Here is a 27520-nt window from a genome sequence, read left to right as displayed (position 1 = left end):
CCAGCAGGGCTGCCGCCCTCATCGCCTGTCGTGGACACCGCTCAAGGCAGAGTCCTGGGAAAATATGTCAGCTTAAAAGGATTTGCACAGCCTGTGGCCGTTTTCCTGGGAATTCCTTTTGCCAAGCCTCCTCTTGGATCCTTGAGGTTTGCTCCTCCGCAGCCTGCAGAACCATGGATCTTCGTGAAGAATACCACCTCTCACCCTCCCATGTAAGCCGGGGCTGTGACTTTTGGCATATTTTAGTGGGGATGTTAGTCTCAAAGGGATGCAGGAAGGAGCCAAGGCAATCTTCTGAGTGGCTCATACTTTGTTCTGGAATCCTCAAGATATTGTAGCTCCTTACCAGCATTCCAGAGTTCTCACAGCATTGTAGAGCCCTTTATTCAACCAATATTTCTGGAGCACCTCCTGTGTGTTAGGCATGTTCTAGTTTCCTGGGATCCATCAGTGACCCAAACAAAGATCCTACCCTCATGCAGCTTGCCTTTGTAGCAGGGAAAGACAAATCCTGAGCAATATGCAAAGTAACAGATTATATAAGAATAGGCTAAGTGCTTTGGAATAAAACAAGGAATTGAGCAGTGGTGGGGGCAGGTCAGAAGTAATGATTCTGTTTATTCTTCTCTCTTGATCTTCGCTGCAGCTGGGGAGAGAGGTGGGCCAGGAGGTGTGTGGGTGGGGAGTCTTTGGGGTATCTCCAGTTCCTAACTCCCAGGTGTGACTACTGCCTAGTAAGGAGGAAAGCAATGGTCGGTGTGTCCTAGTCACTGTGTCCACATTGGGCAAAGAAGTCAAAGTTGTCCCCCAGAAGAACATCTACATGCGTGGATCTCTGGGGATTTCCATGATCTTCCTCTCTTGCCGCTAGTTTCCCCCCCACACCCTTTTTTTTTGTACCCAGAAGTACCTTTATTTTCCCTGTAAGTGGGATTTTTTTCTTTTTATTTTAATTGGAGACTAATTACTTTACAATATTGTGGTAGTTTTGCCATACATTCACATGAATCAGCCATGGGTGTACATGTGTTCCCCATCGCAGCACTGTTTACAATAGCCAGGACATGGAAGCAACCTAGATGTCCATCAGCAGACGAATGGATAAGAAAGCTGTGGTACATATACACAATGAAATATTACTCAGCTATTAAAAAGAATGCATTTGAATCAGTTCTAATGAGGTGGATAAAACTAGTTTCCACCCTTAAGTGAGGTCCAGAACCACCACATTAACACAACAAATGGTGCGTTTGTCAGTCTCTTCACTTAGGAAATTCCTAGGGTCTTAGGAACTCTTTGCAGGAAATGGGAAGACCAAAAATATATTTCTTATTATATCATAGTATTATATCACACAATACAGATACATTTTTTTAATTTAAAAAATTTATTTATTAAGTTATTATTGGCTGCGCTAGGTCTTTGTTGCTGCACGTGGGCTTTCCCTAGTTGCAAGGAACAGGGGCTACTCTCTAGTTGAGATGCGTGGGCTTCTCTTTGCGCTGGCGTCTCTTGTTGTGAAGCCCGGGCTGTAGGGCTCAGACTCAGTTGTTGTGGCGCACGGTCTTTGCTGTCCCACGGCTTGTGATAGCTTCCCAGACCAGGGATCAAACCGATGTCCCTGCGTTGCAAAGCAAACTCTTAACCATTGGACCACCAGGGAAGCTCGATACAGATACTTTGGATGTTTGCTTTGCTTATTTGTATCATAAACATGGTTATATGTCATTACATATCACAGCCTGACATTATATTACATTGGGTATTGAGTTATAGTTTATTTACCCAGTCTCTTATTTGGGATCATTAAGTTCTTCTTGATATTTTTGATAATATAATTAGCACTGTGATGAATATCCTATAGCCAAACCTTTATGCATATTCACAGTAATTGGGGCTGAGTTCCAAGAAATGACATTTCTGAGTAAAAGAGTATTACCTTTTGTGAAATTTCCATCCAGAAATGTTCCAACTACACTCTTTCCATTAATATATGAAAACTTTCATTCACCAGACCCTAGCCAATGCTTGAGATTATTAAAAAATATTTTGGTTATTGGATAGGCAAAATAATAATAATTATTAGCATCATAATTATTTATATAATTTTAGAGTTTATTCTGCATTTATCTCAATACTAAACTCAACTCTCTTTCCCATTAATTTTTAATTGTCTCCTTTTATGAATACTATATCCCCTTGCCTTGGTGATCTGGGGAAAGCTCCCCAAGATGGAAATCAGAAAGGTCTCTTTGGGGCTCTAACAGTCCCTTGACAGCTATGTCATCCAAACACCTCAGTACTGGGGGCCGCCATGCCTGCTTTCTGGAAATCTGGAAACGTGGCTTATAATGTCCTCGGAAACATAAGCAGTGCATAGTCTGACTCTTCCTCCTGTGTGACCTTGGGCAGGTTCTGTAACCTCTCTGTACCTCAGTTTTCTCAACTGTAAAATGGGGATAATAATAGAACCCATATCATGGGTCTGATCGGAAGAATTTTTTAGATAATTTTATTTATTTTATTATTTATTTTTGGCTGTGCTGGGTCTTTGATGCTGTGTGGGCTTTATCTAGTTGCAGACGGCGGGAGCTACTCTCTAGTTGCAGTGCGTGGGCTTCTCATTGCAATGGCTTCTCTTGTGGAGCACCAGCTCCAGGGCGCACAGGCTTCAGTAGTTGAGGCTCCCAGGCTCTAGAGCACAGACTTAGTAGTTGTGGCTTACAGGCTTAGTTGCCCCTTGGCATGTGGGATCTTCCCAAATCAAGGATCGAACCTGTGTCTCCTGCACTGACAGGCAGATTTTTTACCATTGAGCCACCAGGGAAGCCCCTGATCTGAAGATTTTGTGGTTGTTCAGTCCATAAATTATGTCTGAATCTTTGCAACCTATGGACTGTAGCCCATCAGGCTCCTCTGTCCTCCACTATTTCCTGGACTCAAATTCATCTCCCTTGAGTCAGTGATGCTATCTAACCATCTCATACTCTGCCACCCCCTTTTCCTTTTGCCTTCAATCTTTCCCAGCATCAGGATCTTTTCCAGCAAGTTGACTCTTAGTATCATGTGGCCAAAGTATTGGAGTTTCAGCATCAGCAACAGTCATTCCAATGAATATTCAAGGTTGATTTCCTTTAGGATTGACTGGTTTGATCTCCTTGCAGTCCAAGGGACCCTCAAGAGTCTTCTCCAGCACCACAATTCAAAAGCATCAATTCCTTAGCCTTCAGCCTTCTTTATGGACCAATTCTCACATCCATACATGACTACTGGAAAAGCCATAGCTTTGATTGTACGGACCTTTGTTGGCAAAGTGATGGCTCTGCTTTTTAATATGCTGTCTAGATTGTCAGAGCTTTGCTTACAAGGAGCAAGTGTCTTTTAAATATTAAGTATTGCCATTTACCACTGTTGGATCTTTCAGATCCATTATTTGGGCAACGCAGAACAATTGACAAGATGACCTGACAGAATCTTAGCATGTCAGTGCTGCAAGATCCTTATAGAAATCATTCCCCTCACTTAGACATGGCAGACCAGGACCCAAAACAGAGAAGGAATTTGCCCAAGGTCACCTGGCATGTAAGTGGCAGAGGCAGAACTAGAACCAAGTTCTCCTTATGTTGCACCACAAATATTTTGCCCTTGACCCGTTGCATGCCTTAAATGACTGCCAACAGAGTGGCTTCTCACTGTTGGAAGTCTCTCGAGAACCAGAACAACTGGTTGACCTGCAGAGGAGCGTGAGCACCCTGCACTCACCATACAGCAGAGAGCCAGCTGCAACCAGGGCATGCAGAAAATGATCCACTTCCAGGCTCATAAGCAGAATCTTCTTGGCACAATGCGTTCCGAAGTCTCCTGAAAGGGGCAGGTGCCAGGACTTCTCATTAGTCACTCTCCCCAGAGAACATGTTGAGCCCTAGAGCCCCCTATTCTGACCCCCCAGGTAGCCTCCTACCCATTCCAGTGTCTGGAATCTGGTAAGATAGCTCTGTTTACAGGCTTAATTCTCCCAGTCCAAGACCTGGCCTCACTACAGGAGACATCTCCTTGGTCAGCTCTGATTGAACACCAGTTCTCTTTCTTGCCCCTCCCAGGTGTTCCCAAAACACAGCGTTGGCTGAAATGTCCTCAGATCTCCTTAGCAATGGAATGGAGAGCATTAAGCCTAAATTTTCTGAAGACTGTCTTTACCTAAATATTTACACCCCTGCTGACTTGACGAAGAGAAGCAGGCTGCCGGTAAGTGGTGGGGACCACTGGTCAAGGCTGGTGTAGACTGGAAGGGGATGAAGGCAGTGTTGGGTGGGGGTGTCTTGGGCCAAGGGTCTTCTGGGGCCCCAGAGCTTTCTTGTGCACCAGGGCCAAACCTGACATCAGGGAGCGCAGGCTGTCCACACCTGTTTCACCTCGGACAGAGTAGGGCCCCTGGGGGAGATTGCTGCTCATCTGTAATGCACATTTTAAGTTTTCTGATGTCTCTCCTGCTAATAGATGGACAAGAAGGATGACTCTTAATTGCTAGATTAGGAATCTTATACCCAGAGTAGGTAAAACATAATTTCCAATAAAGTTAGAGCTGGAAGGAATCTTGGAGATAAGCCAACAAATCAACCCTTCCTTTATAGACAGAGAAACTGAGGCCCAGTGAGGGGAAGGTGAGGTCACAGAGTAGGGGTGGCAGGACTGGAGCATGGGGCTCCTGGAACAGCCGGGAGCGCTCTGACACACACTAGCAGAGGAGCCTGTGTGTGGCCTTTTCTCAGCACACAGAGACTTTCTCTGACAGCTTTCTGTGTCACAGGTTGGGGAGCAGAGCCTGGAGCAACAAGGTTGCGCTTTCCTTTGCCAACTATCAAGATTTTCTTGTAGTTAATTTCACTTCCTAATTGTCTTTGGCCCAGGCTAGTGATGCAGTGAGTCAGCATTTCCAGAATAAATGGAGCCCGGAGACAGGGCAGCCTTCCAGACTCAGGCTGGAGGGTGGGGCTGGTCTGCTAGAAAAGGAGGGGTCAGTGGTGGTAGAGACAGGGGTGGGCCCACCCACCCAGCCATCTCCCAGGAACACCTCTGGCATGGTGCCCAAATGTGGAAGAGGGTGTCTGAACTTGGGACCAGAAGCTTGAAAGGTGGGGACAATTGATCACTCATGCATTCATTCATTTGCCTGTTACATAATTAGTGCTTCCACACACGTAGCTGGAAGTGGGGGTTAAGAGAAAAGAGGAACATAAAACTATTACCACACAGCCCCTGCCTTTGAGGATGTGCACCAAGCTGGACTAGGTTCTTCAGCAAATCACTGCTGACCAGCCCTTGGCTCAGCCTGGACTCAAGAGATGACTGCAAATTCAGTCCCTCCTCTAGGAGGCAGTCAAGGATCCGAGGTGTTGGAGGAGCAGGGGCTCTGGTAACCTGAGGCTGGAGAACCTCTACTGTAGACATAGACTCTGGAACTGCAGAGTCTGAGTGTAAATACTAGTTCTGCCTTTTACTGCCTGAGAGACCTGACTCTGTTTCCTCAAATCAGGGATAATCACACATGAGTTTTCAGTGATGAAAATGAAGATTTATGGCAGTGTCCGGCACAGCACACGAGGCAAGTCTTCCTGATGCATTAGTTAGAGTTGAAGGGAAGAAATACCTCCTGCCCCAACAGCCAACCTACTGCAGCATGGCTATTGGCTGCTGTGTGCTGGGTGGCTCAACATGTGGACTCTGCAGCCAGACTGCTTGGGTTCAAGTCCTGCCTCCACTGCCTAGTAGCTGCGTGACCTCAGGGTAGTTAAGTGCCCCCATTTTCCTGTCCATGAAATGGGGTAATAGTAGTCCCTTGTTCATGGATGGGTTATTTTTAAATGCTTAAAATAATACTTGGCACATAGTTCATGTATGAGTTCTTCAAATTTTTTGTTAACAAAATCATTATAATATTACTTTAGCTATTCTCACTATCTTGCTATGTGAACTCCTTAAATTTGAGGACATGCATAATGAATGGCCTCAATTCTTACCACAGTCCCTGGCACCTAGTAGGTTTTCAGATCATATTCATCAAATGGTTGAAGACTTCTTGGAGGAGGTGGTTTTTAGGCTGGGCTTTGGAGGATGGGTGAGATTTGGGAAGCAGAAGGAGGCAGCAGGAAGGCCATATTAAGATGAGGTACCACCCAGGGCATAGGCTTCTTGACATGATCATTCATTCACATGAGAAGTTGAAAACACCACATGAAAGTAACTAAGATGAAGCTGAAACAAGCTTCTATCCAACGGCTTCTGCAAGCTGAGTGTTCTGAGCTGTGTGAGGGGTCCAGGAGTGAGGGTGGTGGGAGTGTTGGGGAGGAGATGATGCTCGAGCCTTGGCTGTTCCCATGATGATGTTCTCAGCATGAAGAGTGCTGAGAGCAGGTGGCACTGGGGCAGGGGAGATGGGCAGGGGCAGCCAGGGTGCACTGAGTGGGGTGGTGGCCTGGGCCACAGCTGGAGAACAGGTAGGTGACCAAACCTGCCTCTGAGGTCTTCCCCAGCTCTGCTTCCTGTAACCTGTGTGGTTGCGTCCCCCTCCTCCCATCTAGGTGATGGTGTGGATCCACGGAGGAGCTCTGCTGATGGGAGGAGCATCATCCTATGATGGGCTGGTCCTCTCTACCCATGAAAACGTGGTGGTGGTGACCATTCAGTACCGCGTGGGCATCTGGGGATTCTTCAGGTAAGACCCTGGACTCTCCTGGCGGCACAGTGCCCCCAGTGTGGGGGTGCTAGGACCCCACTCTGGTCATGAAAGCCCTCAAGGGGATCCTTGCTAGGCTCCCTACTAAGACTTCTGAGTCCCTTCATAATTGGGCTCCACCTACCTTCTCATCTCCAGTCACCCTGGTCCACTTACTTCTGAGCTCTTACACATAAAACCTAATCTACATGACAAACTCCTATTATTCCTACAAAGCCCAACTCAGTTGTTATCTCATCTGAACTACTTGTCTCTTTTTCACCTGTGCTGCCTGGCATGTTGCAGTATCTTTAAGATGATAGTTACCGTGCAGCACAGCACTTAGAGGCTCACACATCTTATCTCCTGGGGAAGTATATGTATATTACCATATGTGAAATAGATGACTAGTCCAAGTTCAATGCATGAATCAGGGCACTCAAAGCCGGTGCACTGGGATAACCCTGAGGGATGGGATGGGAAGGGAAGTGAGAGGGGGTTCAGGACTGGAGGACAGATGTACACCCATGGCTGATTCATGTCATTGTATGGCAGAACCCACCACAATATTGTAAAGTAATTAGCCTCCAATTAAAATAAATAAATCAATTTTAAAGAAAAAAGGAAGGGGCAGACTCATGTAGGAGCTCTGTGAAGTCTTGTAGGTGAAGGAATGGGTGCCTGGAACTGGGAGGTTGTAAGGAGCATCTGACTCCAGGGGTACATCTACCGGGAGGAGTGTTGGGCCCACTCACCCCATTTCCTTCCTGGAATTTCGAACATGCTTGAGTGAAGGCTTGAGTCTCCTGTGTGCATTCTCCATGGGGACAGGAACCAGGTTTCCAGCAGGCAGTTACTGAGCTTTTCCTGAATGCACTGGCGCCAGGACCTCTTACCCTGAGATGCTGAGGGTGGGCCGGGGGAGGGGTGGTCACATCCCTGGAAAGACCTGTGGGCTGGGGGAGGGTTGTCCCGGGGGAGTCATGTCCCAGGATGTGTCACCTTCACAGAGAGCCCTCAGCTCTTCCCCCCACGGCCCATGTCTGCTCCCAGAGACAGTGTTTAACTGCACATACTCACCCCACTTTCTCTCCCCCGGCCTCTCCTCTACCACGTGAGTCAGGGTTTCACCCTGACCAGACACTGGACTACTCTGGTCCAGCTCACCAGGCCCCAGCATCTCTTGGCCAACCTTGGCAGATCCACACATGATCCCTCAGTTCTTCTTGAAAAGCTGACTCTCTTGGCTCCTGGCCACCTCCTCCCTCATGGGTGCTCCTTCCCAGCTCCTCCCTGGTCCTCCTCCTCCTGTCTCAGCCTCTGTGTGCATCTTCTTCTCTGTCCCACTGATTCCTTGAGTGACCTCAGGGGGCACTTCCAAGCTTCCTATTTTTATCCCCATGTCTCCACTGAAGCCAAGTACACCATTAAGAAGTGCCCCCTACCTTCCCCATGGGACGTCTGAGGGCACCTCACTCCTCCGCAAACAAACATAACCCTTGACTCCCACTGTCCCTCTCTGCAAACACTCCTCCTCTCCCCGCAACAGGGCCTCCTGCTCAGCTATTGGCAAATACATCCTTCCAGTTACTCTGGATAAAACCCTTGTGGTCATGTGAATTCTTCTCTTTTTTTCACTCCCCACATCCAATCACCACCAAATCCTCTTGGTTCCACAGTAGCCAGAGTGATCATTTAAGACATAAATGGAATCTTGTCATCTCTGCAATGGGTTCCCATCTTACTTACAACAACATGGATGTCCTCACGCAGACCCTCAGGACCCTCTGTAGCTGCATGTCGTAGACTCACACTTTTGTTCACTGGACCCCAGGGCCTTTGTACTTGCTGTTTCTTCCACCGGGAATTCCCTTCTTTGGATATTTGCAAAGTCCATGTGCTCATAGGAAACGCTCAATAAACAGATGAAGGATGGATATGTAGAGCCCTACAGAAGAATAGGATGGAAGAAGATGAAGACCCCGTGTCAGGGCTGTGTAAGCCCAGTCTTTTCCAGAAGGCTCACCTGGACCCCCAGCCCCATCTCTGGTCCTCAGGGCCCTGCCATGACATCTCTGCTCCCAACCCCACCCTGTTCTCTTATTCACAGCACAGGGGACGAGCACAGCCCGGGGAACTGGGGCCACTTGGACCAGGTGGCCGCACTGCACTGGGTCCAGGAGAACATTGCCAACTTTGGAGGGGATCCAGGCTCTGTGACCATCTTTGGAGAGTCTGCAGGAGGGGAAAGTGTCTCCATTCTTGTAAGTCCTCCTGGCCCTGATGTGGCTGCTGATGGGACCCCTTGCAGACCAGCCCATCTAGTTCTGGGACCATTACTTCCAAGACCTGGATTCAAGGCTGACCCTACTCTGTGCAGCATCAGATGGTGGAGAGTTAATGGCCAGACTCCCCGTGGCCCCCAGGAAGCTCAGGGCTCAGCTTAGCCTCTGGGGCCGTAGCTGCAACCACAGCTACAACAGACACACTCTTCCTGACCTGTGTCGGTTGAGCTCTTCCTCTCCTTCTTAATCATTTTAATGTTAGGACTCACCTCACTTCTCTTGAGATTAGGGGTGGGTGTAAGTGATTAATCAGAGGAGCCAACCCTGAGGTTGGTCTGAATGTCCTTGTCTGACTTGCAGCCAGGCCTACGGTTCAGGAGGACAGGAGCACTAAGAACAGGTTGGGGCCCCTCTGAGGGGTCTGGTGTCTTGTCCACGCCCAGGAGGGAGGGCAGCCGTCTCTGGGGCTGAGGGATGGAGCTGGGCTGGGGAGAAGGAGAAGAGGAGGGACGGGGGAGGGGACGGGGGACAAGGGACTCAGACAGGACCTGGGAGTGTGGTGTGGGGCGGGAATGAGGGAGACCCCAAGGGAAGCAAAGCTGGAAAGCCAGATTAGAAGGTGCTGGGAGCTGTGAGAAACACTCCAACTACCTCACTATTGAGCACTATTACTATATTTTTAAAACATGTGGGATCATAGTTGAATATTCAGAGAAAAATTTTTTATATTTTATAAAATGGAGAAAAAAGAAAATCATAGATAACCCCCCCCAAATAAAAATTCATCCACAATCCCATTAGCCAGTGATTCTCACCATGGACAGTTTCATTTTTCTAGTCTTTCTTCCATGCTGTTGTGCTGTTCTGTGCTTATTCGCTCAGTCGTGTCCAACTCTTTGCAACCCTGTGGACTGTAGCCCACCAGGCTCCTCTGTCCATGGGGATTATCCAGGCAAGAATACTGGAGTGGGTTGCCATGCCCTCCTCCAGGGGATTTTCCCAACCCAGAGATTGAACCCAGGTCTCCTGCACTGCAGGTGGATTCTTTACTGTCTGAGCCACCAGGACAGCCCTTTTTCCATGAATCACCCTATCTATCTTTCTGTCTATCTATCATCTATCTATATCTATGAATTTTTAAACAAAAAAGCTTCCTTTACATTATAGCATATATGTTTCCCTAACCATTAATTATTATTTCTTATGTTTCGTGTGTATAGTTGATTACCATTTCCTTATAAGAATGAAAAATACCTTATTTACCCAATGTCGTATATTAAAACCTTGTGTTATTTCCACTTTTTACTGTTTAAATAACATGAGCATCTTAGAGATTTTTGTTTGCCTCCAGATCATTTTCCTTAAAATAAAACCTGAGTAATGGAAATGGGAAATCAGAACTGTGTGTTTAAATCGATGCTAGAAATTCCCAGCTGCTTTTCAGATACTTTGACTGTTATGATCAGTGCATGCCTCACTCTGTACACCTGGTTCCCTCTAGTGGAGGTTTTCTTGGAGAAGCTGGACCCTATGGTCAGTCTAGGGAACAAGGTCAGTCAGGTCAAGCAAGGACCTGTCATGTCCACTGAGCCCCACGGTCTCCATGGGAACAGCCCAGGACAGGGCTATGGATGGGTGTAGCTCTTGAAGACCCCACTCCCTGTGAGCATAAACTCCCTTTCTTGCCACTCTCCTCCCAGGTTTTATCTCCGCTGGCCAAGAATCTCTTCCACCGGGCCATCTCAGAGAGTGGCGTTGCCCTCGTTCCTGGCCTGGTCAAGAAGGACTCAAAGGCTGAAGCTGAGGTAGGTCTCACACTGGACTGTCCCTACACCATGCTCTGCTCTGCTGAAGTTGTCAGGGCCCTTTCTTACCGCAGGGTCTAGCTGACATCCTCAAAGAATCATAGAAGTGAGGGTGGCTGACCAGGAAAGGCGAGGACACACCCCGCCCCGCCTCCCAGTTCTCCTGCTAAGCAAACTGGGACAGAGAGCAGAAGTACTTGTCAAGGTCAGCAAGTGATGAGGGCAGAGCTGGACTCAGGATCATGACTCTGGACTGCCAGCCCCAGTGCACTTTGCACTAAACATGCATCCCAAAGTGTACCAGGCGTGATGAGGGGCTGCACAGTGGGCAATGGCCTGTCATCGTGTGTTGCTTCCCTCAGTGTTTGAATCTGCTGAACTCATTGGCTTCATGTGAGCCTGGAGTGGATTTTCCCTGGGGGCTTGTGACTGGGGTAGGTTCCTGGAGCATTCATTCATTCATTCACTCAACAAATAGTTTTGATATAATCTGACATCTGGCAACCTCAGGAGATAGAGTAATAATTATACAATTGTAAAACTTATAAAATGTCAACTGTGACTAGAGCAATAGAGAAGAGGTGCCTGATGTCAAAAGAATCCAAAAGGAGCACTTAGTCCAATGTGTAGGGAGAGGTTATCAGGAAAGTCTCCTGGAAAAAATAATGATCAACGAGTTGAGATGAGAAGGGTAAGCAGTAAATTATTTGGTAAGAAAAGAATATCCAGGAAGAGGGAACAGCCCGTGCAAATGTCCTGTGGCAGGAGCAGGTATCTCAAGCGAGAGAGTGAGGAAGGTGGATGTGGCCAAGGCAGAAAGTGCAGACAGGGCCTGGAGAGAGCTGAGGATGGGGCCACTGGCCAGGGCCATGCTACATAGGACCTAGTGGGGACTTTGCCTTTATTTGGAGAATGTTAGGAAGACAAGGAAGGGTGAGCAACACGAAGGCCCTGCTGAGGAGTGTGCCTTAGAGAGTCAGTGATGTGGAGCATTTTGGTCGGGCTGGTTTGGTGGAGGGGTGGGGGCAGCAGCCACACTTAAAGGGAGGAATCTAAGACAATGAAGGAATCTAAGATTCTTATTCTTGCCCTACCTCTCTCTCTCTCTCTCCTTACTCTGTCCACTTCTTCCGGTCATTTCATTTATTCAGCAAACATCAACTGAGCACTGACTGCATGTCAGACGCTGGACCAGGCTCCAGGCAGTCCTTGCACACTCGCCAGTGTCCCATCATCCTGGCACCTGACTTCTCTCCTACAACTTCCCCTCTGGCCTCACTTTGCAAGTGACTGGCCTGAGGCCACATGGCTGTTAACTGGATGAGCCAAGATTTGAAATTAGACAGTGGGATTGTGGATTCCACATTTTAAAGCTCCATTCCATGATGCCTCTCTTCAGTTTCAAGAATATTGTGCCCATTTTAACAGACATAAAATAACAGAGCAGAGGCTGTGTAATTGGCATGACTGGGACCCAGGACCCACACAAACTGGTCTGGAGCATTTTCTTTTTCTTTTTTCTTCTTCTTCTTCTTTTTTTTTTTTTTTTAGTGTTTTAAACTTTAATTTTATTATTTTTTAAAACAAAATTATGTATTTATTTTTGACTGTGCTGGGTGTTTGTTGCCGTGTGCAGGCTTTCTCTAGTTGTGGTGCACAGGCTTCTCACTGTGGTGGCTTCTCTTGTTACGGAGCATGGGGTCTGGGGTGCGGGGGCTTCAGTAGTTGTGGCGCATGGCTTTAGTTGCCCCGCAGCAGGTGGAATCCTCCCAGACCAGGGATCGAACCCAGATTCCCTGCATTGGCAGGTGGATTCTTAACCACTGGACCACCAGGGAAGTCCTGGTCTGAGGTGTTTTCTGCTACCACGGGCTGCCTTTAGAAACTGAGGTTGGGACAGAACACCTCGGTACTGATGGAGGGAAGAGATGTAGCTCTTGAATTCTGCTGTCACCTGTGATCTCTGTAGCGAATTGCTGTTGTTGCTGGGTGCAAAACCACCACCTCGGCTGTCCTGGTTCACTGCCTGCGCCAGAAGACAGAGGACGAGCTCTTGGAGATAACACAAAAGATGGTAAGTGCATCCACTCTCTTGGAAAAACAAGCCCCTCACCCTGGAAACATGGCCTCAGGCTTCATCATTTCAGCTGTCCCTTTGCCCTGGAAAAACTACCTGGGACAGTTTCTCATTTCCCAGGAGCAGTGTCAGCCTCTGGATCTGAATGGGGAACTGTTTTTCTTTTTTATTATGGAATATCTCAAACTTTAGCAAAGTCAAAAAAAGAATATAATGAACAATTAATAATCCTCTAGATCTATCAAAACTTATTTTTTGTATTCTCATTTTTAGATATATTTTTATTTATTTTTTTAATAAATAAAAGGTTTATTTTTTAATTTTTTGAGGAAATTCCATACAGTTTTCCATTGTGGCTACACCAGTTTACAATTCCACCAGTAGTGCACAAAGTTTCCCTTTTTTCCACATCCCCACCAGTGCTTGTTATCTCTTGTCTTTTTATTTTATTTTATTTTAAATTAGTTTATTTATCTATTTTTTAACTTTACAATATTGTATTGGTTTTGCCATACACTGACATGAATCCGCCATGGGTGTACATGCGTTCCCCTTCCAGAACCCTCTCCCACCTCCCTCCCCATCCCATCCCTCCGGGTCATCCCGGTGCACCAGCCCTGAGCACCCTGTATCGTGCATTGAACCTGGACTGGCGATTCGTTTCACATATGATAATTTACATGTTTCATTGCCATTCTCCCATATCATCCCGCCCTCGCCCTCTCCCACAGAGTCCATAATACTGTTCTATACATCTGTGTCTCTTTTGCTGTCTCGCATACAGAGTTATCTTTACCGATTTACTAAAGTCCATATATATGTGTTAGTATACTGTACTGGTGTTTTTCTTTCTGGCTTACTTCACTCTGTATAATAGGCTCCAGTTTCATCCACCTCATTAGAACTGATTCGAATGTATTCTTTTTAATGGCTGAGTAATATTCCATTGTGTATATGTACCACAGCTTCCTTATCCATTCGTCTGCTGATGGACATCTAGGTTGCTTCCATGTCCTGGCTATTATAAACAGTGCTGCGATGAACGTCGGGGTACACGTGTCTCTTTTAAACATTATATATTTCAGAGGTAACTACCGTCCTGAATTTTAGACACAGAAATATGAAAAACAAATATTTTTGTCTTATTTTTGTCTTAATTTGTCTTAGTTAACTTAGAAACCATTTCATTTTTAAGCCAATGGTGGGCCACTTTTCTAGATTTTTTAAGACTCTGCCTCAGTTGTTATTCTAGGAAAACTATACATCAAACCATTAATCCATCCAACTATCCATCTATTTATTCATCTATCCATCTATCTTATCATTCCTCTATCCAGTCCACCAATCCATTCAAAGCTTTTCATTCATCTATTATTAATTATCCATGCACCATCCAGACACCAATATAGTCACTCCATCATCCATCCCTCCAAAATCAGTGATCCATCCATCACCCATCTGCTAGATGTCATCCATGTATCCACTTGTCCATCTGACTCACCAGTACTCCATGTACTGACCGCTTCATCCATCCATGTATCTATGTTAAGTGTGTGGGGTGGGGAGGGGTGGTAATAGGGAGGGTGATGCGAATGTAAATTGGATATATAGTCCCTGCTCACAAGGAACTTTCCAGGGAGAAACACACCCACATACTTTGTGGGTTCTGTATGGTAGGAATACAGAGAGGGGAAGTATTTGTCATACTAAGCAAGGATGCTTCACAGAGAAGGTGACCTGTGAGGCTTGATGGACGTCTGTGGCAGTGTGTCATCACAGAGAAGCCACAGCAGGATGGACACCCAGAAATACAGCACCTGGGCCAATAGAAACTATCCTCTCTGCCGGGGAGGGTTTGAAAGAAAGCCCAGAGTAACCTAAGCACCTGGGCTCTCTGTCTGGACTCCAGAGGATATTCCTGGATCCCTAGAAACAAGTCTCTAACACTGGACTCTGATCTCTTTCTAGTGTGGCCTTGGGACTTAGATCCTGGCTTCTCAGGCTCACATGATGTGGCCAATATGTTCAAAGAGTGAAAACACACTGCTTTCTAATGCCTGAAAGGATATAAATTTATTTCAGCACCTCTCAATGTGACATAGGAGGTCCAGTTTATAAAGGGAGAAGTGGTGACTTTGGTAAAACCCGGAGCCTCTATAATCCTCCTGAGTTTTCTGAGATCATGTGGAAGTGCTTCCATGATTACCTTCTCTCCCTAATACACACACAGACACACACACACGGACACATGCGCCTGGATTGCAGGGCTACAACACATAATGGAGAGACCCTTTTTGGTGACTTCATACATACTGGTCAGACCTGTTAGCTACAGTATAACAATAAAGTCAGTACAATTGTGGTAAACTTACAAGAGAGAGAATTTTCAGTGAGTTTGTATGAGTCAGGATTTTCTAATGAAAGATGAGGAAACTCATCTCAAAGTGCTTTGAGACGAGAGAGGAATATGTTGTGACAGAATCTTCAGGTAACTCACTGACAAGTCCAGGAGTTGATGGCTTCAGGCATGGCTGGATCCGGATGCACATATGATGTTATTAAGAATCTATCTCTATCCCTCAGCTTTTACCGTTCTGTGTTGGCTTCACTCTTAGGCAGATCTGGCCCCTAGGGAAGTTAAACAACACTATTCTAGTCTTACATCCTATCTGCTTAGAAATCCTCTTTCCCAATAGCTCCAGCAAAAGTTTTGGGTAAACTCTATTGCACTGACATGGGCACATATCCACCCCTGAAACAGTCCCTGTATTCAGGGATTCGGTGCACCAGAGGTCACATACAGATGCCTGCAATCGTGGAGTGAGAGTGGGGAAGAGGGGGTCCCCCAAAGGAAAACTGGGGTGTTGTTGCCTGGAGGAGCAGGAAGGGGGAATGGGTGGAGGGCAGGGCGGGCACCGACAGCAGTCCTCTGCAGAGCCCCCTGCCCGTCCCACACCTGCAGCCTGTGCTGGTGCCTGGGGGAGGGGGTCCTGCCCGCTTCCTTTCAGCCCAGCTGGGGAGGCGCTGGGAGGAAGCACTTAGTGTCTTTGGGCACAGCTCAGAGGTCAGCTTCCTCCCAGGAAGCCTCCTCACCACAACCTCTGTCTTTGTCTTCACAGAACTTTTTCACCCTTGATTTCTTGGGAGACCCAACAAAGGTAAGGACCTTTGGTTTCTTAGTTATGGATTTTAAGTCTTGACACCTTTAAGCTCCAGTTAGAAATGAATGACAGAATTCTCCCATGCGAAGCCATAGTAGCTCCTTGTGTTTACCTTGCTGACGCCTGGAGAGGGATAGAGTACTATCCAGGTGGCTCCGGGAGGAGACCAGTCACCAGACCAGAGCCCATTACCCCGACTCCCAGGCCAGTGTTCTCCATCAACTCTGTGTGCCTGTCTCCAACCAGCCCATGGTCTTGTTTACATTCCTAAAAACGCCCTGTTGGGAGAAGGTGAACGAGAAACCTCCACTGCAGGGAGTGGAGGTGACTGGGTAAGGGGCTCTTCAGGAGCCTTCACGAGGAGCCTGGATCGTCTCCTGGAGGTTTCAAGTTGACTGACTGTGCAAGTCACACTGTTTGCAGGGATGTGGGGAGAGGAGCCATGAAATTCAGTCCTCAGGACACCACCTTCCTCCCAGCAATGTGGTAAACTCCAACAGTAGCCTCCCATCTCCTTCGTCTCCTCCCACCTTCCAATGCTTCCCTTCACCAGGTTCTGATGGCATTACTTCTGTGGCATCTCAGTCCTGGCCTCTCTGCAGACTCCCTGGGGAGTCTTACCTTAAAAGGTGTAGAGAGGATCAAATGAGACTTAGTCATTCAACAAAGTTTTTTTTTTTAAGTATAGTTGATTTGCAACTATGATTGGTTTCTGATATATAGCAAAATGATTCAGTTATACATATATATATACACAATCTTTTTAATATTATTTTCCATTATGGATTATTACAGGATATTGAATATAGCTCCCTCTGTAGGGTCTTGTTGCTTATCTGTTTTATATATAGGAATTTGTATCTGCTAATCCCAAACTCCTAATTTATCCCTACTCAACCCCTTTTCCCCTTTGGTAACCATAGTTTGTTTTCTGTCTGTGAGTCTGTTTTTGTTTTGTAAATAAGTTCATTTGTGTCATATTTTAGATTCCACATATAAGTGATATCATATGGCATTTGTCTTTCTCTTTCTGACTTACTTCACCTAGTATGATAATCTCTGGGACCATCCATGTTACTGCAAATGGCATTGTTTCATCCTTTTTCATGGCTGAGTAATATTCCACAGTATATATGTTCCATATCTTCTTTATCCATTTATCTGTCGATGGACATTTAGATTGCTTTCATGTCTTGGTTACTGTAACTAGGGCTGTTGTCAACATTGAAGTGCATGCATCTTTTTGAGTTAGAGTTTTCTCTGGATATATGCCTGGGAATGGGATATCAAGGGTCATATAATAATGATATTTTTAGCTTTTTAAGGAACCTCCATACCATTCTCCATGGTGGCTGCACAAATTTATTTCCCACCAACAGTGTAGGAGGGTTCCTTTTCTTCACAGAGATCAAACAAGGAGCTACTTTTTTGTCTTTTTGTTTCATCTCCAATACCATTAATGTATCTTTTCATGGTCCTATTTAGTGCCACCTTTTGCATTCTTGAGTTTTGTGCTGTCAGTTTTGCTATTTAAAATAATCCCCAACCACAGTGCTGAAGCGCTGTCTAGTGTGCCTAAGTGCAGGCAGCCTAGGATGTGTCTGACTTGTGAGAAATACGAGTATTAGACAAAATCCCTTCAGGCATGGATGACAGTGCTTCTGGTCAAGAGTTCAATGTCAATGAATCAACAATGCAGAGCATCCAGAATAAGGAAAAGATTATTTGCCAATCAGTTCATTGAGCTGCTTAGGAAGATGCTAAAGTAACATCTGTAGCATGTGATGAAGCCATGAAAAACAAGCTATGTTTGTGATTTAAGAGATGGAAGTGGATAAAAAAAAGCATAGTGGGCAGCACTGTTGTGAGGCTGATGGCCAAGGGATTTACAGTTACATCACCCAGGGAACCACTGAGTCCTTGTTGGCTCTTTTTTTTTTCCCCCTAGTTCATTCTTTTATTATGTATTTATTTTTGGCTGTGCTGGATCTTCATTGCTGCACGGTCCTTTCTCTAGTTGCAGCATTGAGGTCTACTCTCTAGTTGTGGTGCACAGGCTTCTCATTTCTGTAGCTTCTCTTGTTGTGGAGCACAGGCTCTAGGCACACGGCAGCATCTGGGCTTAGTTGCCCTGAGGCCTGTGGAATCTTCCCAGACCAGGGATTAAATCCCATGTCCCCTGCATTGGCAGACAGTCTCTTAACTGGGGAACCATTAGGGAAGTCCATCACAGTAACTTTTTAGAGCTTAAGTACAACAAATCACAAGAGCTAAATGAGATTGGAGAGAGACATATAGATATATATATACTTCAAATATATGCACATTATATTATATATTTTTATACCAAATTGACTGAAGATCTGCCCCCATCACCTGGCCACTGCTGTTCCCTGGTCAGAGTTCTACCCTCTGAGGTCCACAGAGTTATCCCCCTTTGTTAGGACCCAGGTGTGTGATACTGGTCATGAGCTTTGGCAGGTGGAGAGGGAGATGCATTGTGACCTGGAAGGGGAAGCCCAGACGCTACTCTGCCCTCTTCCCCAGATCTATCCTTTCCTGCCCACCGTGGTTGATGGAGTGGTGCTGCCAAAGATGCCGGAAGAGATGCTGGCTGAAAAGAACTTCAACACTGTCCCCTACATTGTCGGAATCAACAAGCAAGAGTTTGGCTGGATTCTGCCATTGGTGAGAAAGCGCAGGCCTCGTAGACTTGTCTCCCTTGCCCGTCACATCACCCTCCCATCTCTGGTCACAGACCTCTCTCTGGGACCAGGCCAGCTGTCCCCTTCATACAAGTTGACATTTCCATGGAAACCATCTCTGATGGTCCACACTGTCATCTGGGTGGTGCAGTTCTGGGGACCCACGTCCGCACACACTCTCTGATTGTCCTCCCATCCATGAATCCTGAAATGTCGGTTCCAGGAGGGCTGGTAGAGATCATCACTGGGAAGATGAAAAACCCAAGGCCTGGAAAGTGGAAGGGGCTCAGGAGTTAAGGAGAGTGGGGTCTGGAACCTGCAGCCTCTCGCCTCAGGCTTGCTGCTTTCATACTTTCTCCATAAATTACCCCCGCCTCACCCATGCTCTCACTCATTTCACTGGAAAGATTCAGAGGAGCCTGCTTCCTCCTGAGTTAAAATTGACTTGTGAAAGTTAGGAAGGGCTTTCCCTTCCGACAGAGATAAACAAAGCCAGACACTAGGTGAAGTGGTAACAGGTTTGATTCAGTTACATCCATGCTAGAGGGAAATGATCCATCGTGAACTGAACCCAGCCCCTGAAATGAAAGCCTGGAGCCTATTTAAGGAGTAGATGGGAGTTGGGTGGGGTGGGGTGGATTGTCCATGTGACTGGACCACCTGGATTTGTTAGCTGGCATTTATCTGGAGAAGAAACAAACTTCTGTCTTTATGACAGGAGGCAGTGGTGTAAGTAGAATCAAGGTTCCCACCGAGTTAGGCCTTTATCTTTTCACAAGGACTGGAGGACAGAGCAAGAATTATCCCCTGAATGTTTCTTTTTCATAGAGGTGGCTCTCAGGTCCTTGAGGAAACAGCTTTGGGTGGTAGGTTTACATTTAAAGGGACAAAGAAAAGATTTATAATTACAAGAGTTCTAAAGTAACTGCTCTAAGAGGGGGTTCAGGGACCTACCTGCCTATCACCAGGCTTTGGCTAGAACAAACAGTAAAATCTCCTGGCATCCCAATAGCTCTTTAAGGGAGCCTGCGGTCATCCTGGGGACATGGCCTTAAGCTTCCTTTAGCTGTCCTGGAGTTTGGCCAAGTCTCTTAGGGCCGAGTTTTAATGGAGTTGTTATGTGCAGAGTTCTACGGCTCTTCAGGATGATTTCAGAGGTTATACTAAAGGACCAAAGTCATAATGGCAGGATTTGGGGCTTTCTCAGTTATCTGACTAGCAAATCTGCCTGTAAAGCCCCTGGGTCGGGAAGATCCCCTGGAGAAGGGAATGGCTACCCACTCCAGTACTCTTGCCTGGAGAATCCCGTGAACAGAGGAGCCTGGTGTGCAAGAGTCAATGGGGTCGCAAAAAGTCAGACACGACTGAGCTACTAACACTTTCACTTTTTTTTTACAGCTATCTGACACAGGTGGGGTATTTGCGGGGTCTGTGTAATCTGCCCCAGAGCCCTTCACTTCAACACTAGGCTGGCCGAAATCTTCCCTCTCTGTCTCGACCACTCTGGGGCTCTAATAATTTGTGTGTGTGTATGTCTACACACACACACACACACACACACACACAAGGACCAGGACAGCTTCCCTTAACAATTACATTTTACACTCCTTGGTCTCTGGATATGAAAGTCCATTTGAGTCCAAAAGTCATCAAAAACCCATGCCCAACGAAGACATTACAAAGTGACCTTCAGCCTCCATTTAGTTTGGTATGTTGGTTACTGGTTTTTCCTGCTACTTCCTGATGATTTCACAATTGCTTAACCTTTGTTTTAACAGCTCATGGGCTTCCCACTCTCTGCAGGCAAGATGGACCAGGAGATGGCCACGTCACTCGTGTGGAAGTCCTACCCCATCCTTGTAAGGCTCTAGAAATCACAGAAACTGGCTGGGCACCAAAGAGGGGCAGGGGCTTGTTCCCAATGGCAGAGCAGCTAATGGCAGAATGAAGACTGGGGCTAGGGGTGGGGGGGTTCAGCTCCTATTTTTCTGCCTTTCCACCTCACCACCAGGGGTGAGCGGGAGTGGTGGCATGAGGCCTGAGAGGTTCACCATTAATGCAAGCCTTCCTCCCTGGCTGGGGAAGCCAGGGCTGTTCACTAGGGCTCGGTGGTCACTTTAACTTTTGATCTATTTCAGAATATCCCTGAGGAACTGGCTCCAGTGGCCACTGACAAGTATTTAGGTGGGATCCATGACCCTGTGCAAAAGAAAGACCTGCTCCTGGACTTGATTGCAGATGGGTTGTTTTGTATCCCATCTGTGAACACGGCCCGTTACCACAGAGGTGAGTCTTCAATATTGGAGAGGAGAGGGACATGGACCCCACCAGCTTCACACTGTATTCTGTCTTAGCCCTCAGCATAGAAAGATATAAGAAAACTTCAAGGTCCATTCCATATAGCCAGGGGCGGGGCACTGTCCTATTTTGGTTTCCACCAGAAGCAGACTCTGAGAAAAGGATCTAAATGCAGGTAGTGTATTTGGGGGTGATCCCAGATAACACTGGTAGAGGAGTGGAGAAGAGACATGAATGGAGAAGGACGTCAGGCTACACTGTGCTGTCGAGCGAGTGTCCACCATGGACACCTGGAGCTGGGGAGCTCTGGGTATCAGCAGAAGACGTGGCTCAGGGTTTTCCCGAGTGAGTGGCGAGAGAGCCGGGGTGTTTGTCCTCCAAATTCCATGAGTCATCGGTTGAAGGCTGTTCCCCAGGGCAGTTAATTCCCTGGTGCTTTGACCTGCTGCACACGTGGGCAGAGTGGTCTCTGGCTGCCGAAAACCTCAGGCAAAGAGCTGCAGATGCAGGAGGTGGAACTCAGGCCAGTGTGCCGGGAAGCAGAGAACATGGGGAAGCACCAACAGCCTCTGCCCAGGGGCCCTCACCTGAGTTACAGTAGTCTGTGGGGCCACAGGGCACTTATTGGAAGTTTTATCTTAGAAGCCTTCCAAGGTCAGAGCTAGCTGCAAACTAGTTTGTTAACCAGTGGAGCTGGGGATAGCATGAGGCCAAGCATAGGATCAGGAGTGTTGTCTGGGACCAAGAAAACCCAAAGGACTGAGCAGAGGGAGGTGTGGGGCAAGTGGTCTGGGGAATGTTGATGTCTGCAGCTTGCCTTGTTCCATGCCAGTGTGTGCTGGGTCTATCACAGGACCTTTCAGCATATCCCAAGACTGTGTGTGAGGGGGCCCTAGGGGCATGAGGCCAAGGACGGAGGAGCTCATCTGGACAAGAGGTGTCCTTTTGTAGTGCCTTGCTGAGGTCCTCACCGGACCCTCCCTTTCCAGAAGCTATCTCTCACCTAGTCTACTAGGCAGGACGTGGTTCTCTGACCCAGACCACTCTTTCTAACCATGCTAGAAGGATTTTAGAATTTGGGACTACATAAGCATAATAAAAAGTAGCTACAGCTGACCTACCAGGTCCCCCTAGTTCAATATAGTCATGGATAGGTTCTGGTTACCTACCTCCTCCCTAGGGTCTTGATGCAACTCTTCAGCCAGGGGTGGCCTGGGGTCAGAACTGTTCTTTCACAAACTTGGTCTTGTCTCTCCATACATGTGGTTTCTTCTGCTTCATTGTCTGTTGACCCAGTCATCCTGGATGTGTCAGGACGTGTCAGACCCCCATCAGAGTCATTTTTGCTTGGACTTCCCAGACTTTATCAACATTATGCTTTCCTTTTTTAAACTTTTTGTACTTGTCTTAAGTCTTTTTTTTAATACAGAAGACAACTTATTCTGAATATAAAAATTAACGTCTTATAGTTGTAGAATATTTTGAAAATATGGAAACATATAAAGAAGAAACTAGAAATTTCTAGTTTCTAGTCAAATTTCTAGTCAAAGCTAGCCCTGACCTTGGAAGGCTTCAAAATTCATAGAAATATCTGCTATAAATTTTTGACATATTTTCTTCATTAATCTTCCCATGTCTTACATATAATTTAAATATTAATTTCATATTGTGTTTTTTTTCATGGAATCCTATATGGTAAGCATTTCCTCAATGTCAATGAAAACTCATAAAAAGCATCCAGTAGCTCATGGAATAATACATTAAAATTTACTTTAGTATTCCTGTCCTATTGGATATTGAGGTAGGCTGACCATACTTTGATGCTATAAAACATTATGCTCAGCCTTATGTGCATATATCTTTAACCAAATCTCTGATGACTTTTTTTTTTAGCTTTGGTTACTAAAGGTTTAATTATTAGGCTAGCTTGTAGGACCATTTTAAAGTTCTTGATACATATTGTGAAATTGCTTCCAGTATATAAGAATGAGTATTTCTTGATTCTCTCTCTTGAGATACTCAGATTAAAAAATAAAAATAATGCTGCCAATTTCATAAGCCCCTCCTTACCAAATAAAGAAAAAAGAACATCACACTGTTTAAATTTGTGTATTTTTTATTGCTAGCTCTTTCCTTCCCTCTGCTTTTCTTATTGTTCCTAATGTTATTATTCAAACCTGTGCCCTACTTATTCTTTTGAAGACTTATGTTGTGGTTGTAGGAATTTAATAAATCTCAGAAGTTTAAGGCAGAAATGTTAAAAAGAAAAAAATAAACAAAAATATCTTTTGGGCAACATGCTCCCCAAAATAATTTCTCCCATTCATGAAAGTTCTTTCCCCTATGTTTGGATCGTGAGTTCTTTCTAAAACTTTAAAATGGCAGAGCCAAGGTTAGAGCCCCTCCTTATAGCAATCTCTGTTTGACCTTGAAGTAAAGTAAAGTAAAGTCGCTCAGTCATGTCCAACTTTTTGCGACCCCATGGACTGTAGCCTACCAAGCTCCTCTGTCCATGGGATTTTCCAGGCGAGAGTACTGGAGTGGGTTGCCATTTCCTTCTCCAGGGGATCTTCCCGACCCAGGGATCGAACCTGGGTCTCTAGCACTGCAGACAGATACTTTACCACCTGAGCCACCAGGGAAGCCCACAATCTTGAAGCAACTATTTAATAAGTGGCTTGTGGGACCACAGAGGATTGCTTCTTCCAAAAACCACCCCTTGCTAAGCCAAAGTGCAAAGATGGGAGGTAAGGGAGGCAATTAAACAAATTATTTTACATCCTCCTGTCGGGATGGCATATATTGTTAAACTACTTTGTGGGGAAATTTTAATGATATGAAGCAATTATTACGGTCATATGTAATAACACATACAATAGTATCATAATTTTATATGCACAAGTGGAATAAGTTCTGAAATATTAACAGAGGTTTCTCTGAGCAGTGTGATTATAAGTGATCATTTTGTTCCTTTTCCCTTTTTTTTTTTTGGCATTTTCCAAATGTGATAGTATCCCCAAGGTGGGGGGGATGTTGTGATATCTCCCCACCAGTCTGCCTTGGGGCCTGACCCTTCCCCATTAGAGTCACTGGCTGTGGCATAACTATCAGTGCAAAGCACAGAGCTCCCCAGGTAGGGGGCCCACGAGTTAGCCCTGAAGGAACAAGATGGGCATCTCTGCTGAAGCATCAGCAGGAAAACTGACATCTTCTTGGGGCTTCGAGAGAGGGTGGAGAGAGGGGAAAGGAGAGGAGATGAGAGAGGGACTGTCCCCTTCCTCAGCCCCTTCTCCCTTCTGCCACTCTGCACACTCCCCGGGCCACAGAGGAAGCAAGACACATGAGAGGACAGACATAAAGGAAATGAAATGCCAGACTGAGGTTTCCTGAGGCACGGGGAGCAAAATTTCCCCTTTCTGCATAGGTTTGCATTTAAATCTGCACTTTCAGACTCACAACTTGAATTTACTTCACTCTTCTTGGAATACATGTGAAAATCACTGGAAAGGCTCAAAAATGGACATAATGGAAGACACCTGTCAGGCTGCAGGTATTCTCAAAGGAAATGAAGACTAGCCTGTTAGCAATGAAATACAATAAAGTGTGTGTATATGGACGTCATTGTGCGTGGATTCATCAAAAGGGGCTTATGTGAACTGACCCAGTGCCCCTATATTTATTTAGAATGGAGCTACTCAAGGTTTCAACATTCATTCATTCACTCTTCACTTACTCATTCAATAAATACCTAGCTCAAATCCTTTTCCACCTCCCCCAACTATGCACCCTTAAGCAAGTGATGAAATTTTTCCAAAATTTTTCATATGCTCATAACCAGGGGCTTCCTGTAGGGACACACAAGGTTGGCACACAGTTGGTTCTCACAGTGGGCAACTGCTATTAATACTGTTGTTGTTCACTGAGGACTAGGTGTGCCCCCAATTTCCTGATTGCTCACAGCCCCCCGGAGACCTTGATACCATCAGGTGTGCGTCTGCTGAAATGAACCGTGTATGAATCCATGTTTTCCAGATGCTGGAGTCCCGACCTACATGTACGAGTTTCAGTATCACCCAAGGTTCTCATCAGAGCTGAAACCCAAGACGGTGATAGGGGACCATGGGGATGAAGTCTTCTCTGTCTTCGGGTTTCCAATTTTGCAAGGTGATGGCCCTCTGGTGACTATAAACTTGGAGTTAGGAGATCTGGGTTCAAGTTTATTTGGTGACCTTGGGCAAGTTCCTCCTTCTCTCAGGTCTTAGTTTCCTGAATTCACCATAACAGGGTGGAAGGACAAAGGTCCCAACCATTCTCTTGCTCTGATGTACCTGATGGAGAATGTGTATCCTTGTACCCTCACCCATGGTCACTCTAAGAATCCAGACCTGGGCATCAGCAAGACAGGACTGCGTCACCCACAGGGCCCTGGTCAGGGCTAGAAGCTACCACTCACTCTGCACTCACAAGAACACATCAGAATGTGCGTGAGGGTAAAGTGAGAGTTGTTATTAACCTTGAATCAGGACTAACATGTGTGTCTCTCTATCCAACCATCTATCTATCTAAAACACATATATGTTAATATTGTAATATATCTAGGTGTGTGATATTTAAAAAAAAAAAACTTTCCACAGATGTCTTCAATGCCTTAACCATTAGCAATTACAGACAAATTGTGTGTGACACATCACAGGACTGTTCATTGCACACAGAGCCTCCGGGCATTTCCCAGTTGGGTGACTTTTGGGGGATCTTGTAGCTCAGTTATTTTCGATTCTGAAAATGTGTATGGATCAAGGACACTGAGAAAAGACCCAAAGGAGAGCATCCTGGGAGGTGGGGTTAGTCTAGCAGAAACCCTGGGGTGTGTCCCTGAAACACAGAAGGGGGAAGGGCAGTCGGGTGGGCACAGAAAACAAGGCAGTCAGCTTATGGATCGACCCTAGCCCTTCACCGAACCCAGCCTCAGTCGGTAACTGTCAAGTTTGAAGTCCACCTGCGTTACCCAAGATCTTCTTAAAATGCAGGCTTAGACACAGTAGGTCTGGAATAAGGCCCCCATTTCTGAATTTATTAACAAGTTCTCAAGTGCTTCTACTGCCCATGAACCACACTTTGAGCAGCAAAGGCTTTGTCCCCTCCCCACAGATGGTGCCTCAGAAGAGGAGATCAATCTCAGCAAGATGGTGATGAAATTCTGGGCCAACTTTGCTCGGAATGGGTGAGCTGCTGGCAGACACGGAGCGGGGTTGGGAAGGGACAGGGCATGTCTGTTGGGTGGGGGGAGCTCCCAACGTGTGATGGTCAAACGCCCTGCCCTGTGACCTCTGAGATGAGAGCTCCCTGTGATGGACTGGCTGCCCAGGACATGGCCAGCCTCCTGTCTCTGCAGGCATATGAGCCTTTGGCAGAAATGAAGCCAGGGGGTCCCTGACAATCTCAGAGGTCCAAGACCACACAGCAGCTTTGGGGAATTTCTGTTTGATTTTGTTCCAGGAACCCCAACGGGAAGGGACTTCCCCACTGGCCAGCGTATGACCAGAAAGAAGGGTACCTTCAGATTGGTGTCAACACTCGGGCAGCTGAGAAGCTGAAAAGTGAGAAAGTGGCTTTCTGGAATGAGCTTCTGTCCCAGAAGGCAGCAAAAAAGGCACCACAGTCAAAACATGTTGAGCTGTAAATGGGAGGGTTTCTCTAGAAGTGTTTATGGGCCAAAGAGGCGTCTTATTGTGGAGGCTGAGGAATTATTCGATGGGAGTGGCAGAGGTCAGGGAGGGGGAGTTTCTGTTTCTGTGGCCTCAATTTGGAAATAAATGTTCTTTTAGACACCAAGTCAGTTTCTTGGGCTGGAGTAAATCATCCTCATTAGTGACAGAAGGATGAAGACAGTGGGCTCCATTAGTAGGAAGGTGCTCTGGCCGTTCTGGCTTGACATCTGAGCATGCAGAGTGGAGCAGGCTGGGCCCTGGGAGGTGCTGAGGGGGACGCTGCATCTGCTCCATGCCTCTGGGCCATCCACAACTCCAGTGAGAGGATGTGGGGGACCAGCGTGCCGTGTCCCCCTCCTCCATGTGGAGCTGCCTGTAGAGATGGAGGCGACACAGAGGATGTCCCTGGGGTGGGAAAGAGGGGGACTGGGCATGGCGACACAGTGGCATGGCTGCCTGGCCCTTACTGGCCCTCCCACAGGTCTGGAATTCTTTCTTCAACTTATGTATTGTCCTTCCAGGCCCCTCTCTGGGGCCATCTCTTCCAACAAATCCTCTGAAGATTTTCTGCAGCCTGGACCACATCAGGTCCATGCAGTGACCACTTTGGAGTGAGTGCCTGAAGTGTCACCTGAAAACTGTCTCTTTCAGATTCCCTGGGGTGACTTCTGGCTTCTCCTGGGATGTAGAAATCTCTAAGAAAGTTATGGCCACACTTTCTGCAAGAAAAATCTGGATTATTCCCAGTTTCATGACTTTTTCTGATTCA

General features: G+C 46.4%; 1 protein-coding gene across 8 annotated transcripts in view; it reads left to right on the top strand.

Moving 5' to 3' along the window:
- Nucleotides 1–26875, top strand: part of LOC145513683 (liver carboxylesterase-like) — a 47325-nt gene extending 20450 nt beyond the window's left edge. For 4 of the 8 annotated variants that reach the window (XM_081510657.1, XM_081510656.1, XM_081510662.1 and 1 more), the window contains 13 exons: nt 5–212; nt 4101–4245; nt 6579–6712; nt 8823–8976; nt 10698–10802; nt 12772–12876; nt 15999–16037; nt 18588–18728; nt 20524–20604; nt 20884–21031; nt 25076–25207; nt 26192–26264; nt 26540–26875. In XM_081510657.1, the coding sequence (XP_081366783.1) occupies nt 5–212; nt 4101–4245; nt 6579–6712; nt 8823–8976; nt 10698–10802; nt 12772–12876; nt 15999–16037; nt 18588–18728; nt 20524–20604; nt 20884–21031; nt 25076–25207; nt 26192–26264; nt 26540–26723 (1649 nt within the window). In that variant the 3' untranslated portion in view covers nt 26724–26875. The remainder of the gene's footprint in view (nt 1–4; nt 213–4100; nt 4246–6578; nt 6713–8822; nt 8977–10697; nt 10803–12771; nt 12877–15998; nt 16038–18587; nt 18729–20523; nt 20605–20883; nt 21032–25075; nt 25208–26191; nt 26265–26539) is intronic. The other 4 variants (XM_081510658.1, XM_081510663.1, XM_081510659.1 and 1 more) reach the window with 2 other exon arrangements.
- The last annotated feature ends 645 nt before the right edge of the window (nt 26876–27520 follow it).

Source organism: Giraffa tippelskirchi, chromosome 7, assembly GCF_054371585.1.
Source record: "Giraffa tippelskirchi isolate mGirTip1 chromosome 7, T2T-mGirTip1v1.2.pri, whole genome shotgun sequence".
Lineage (NCBI taxonomy): Eukaryota > Metazoa > Chordata > Mammalia > Artiodactyla > Giraffidae > Giraffa > Giraffa tippelskirchi.
This window is presented reverse-complemented; position numbering and strand designations above follow the sequence as displayed.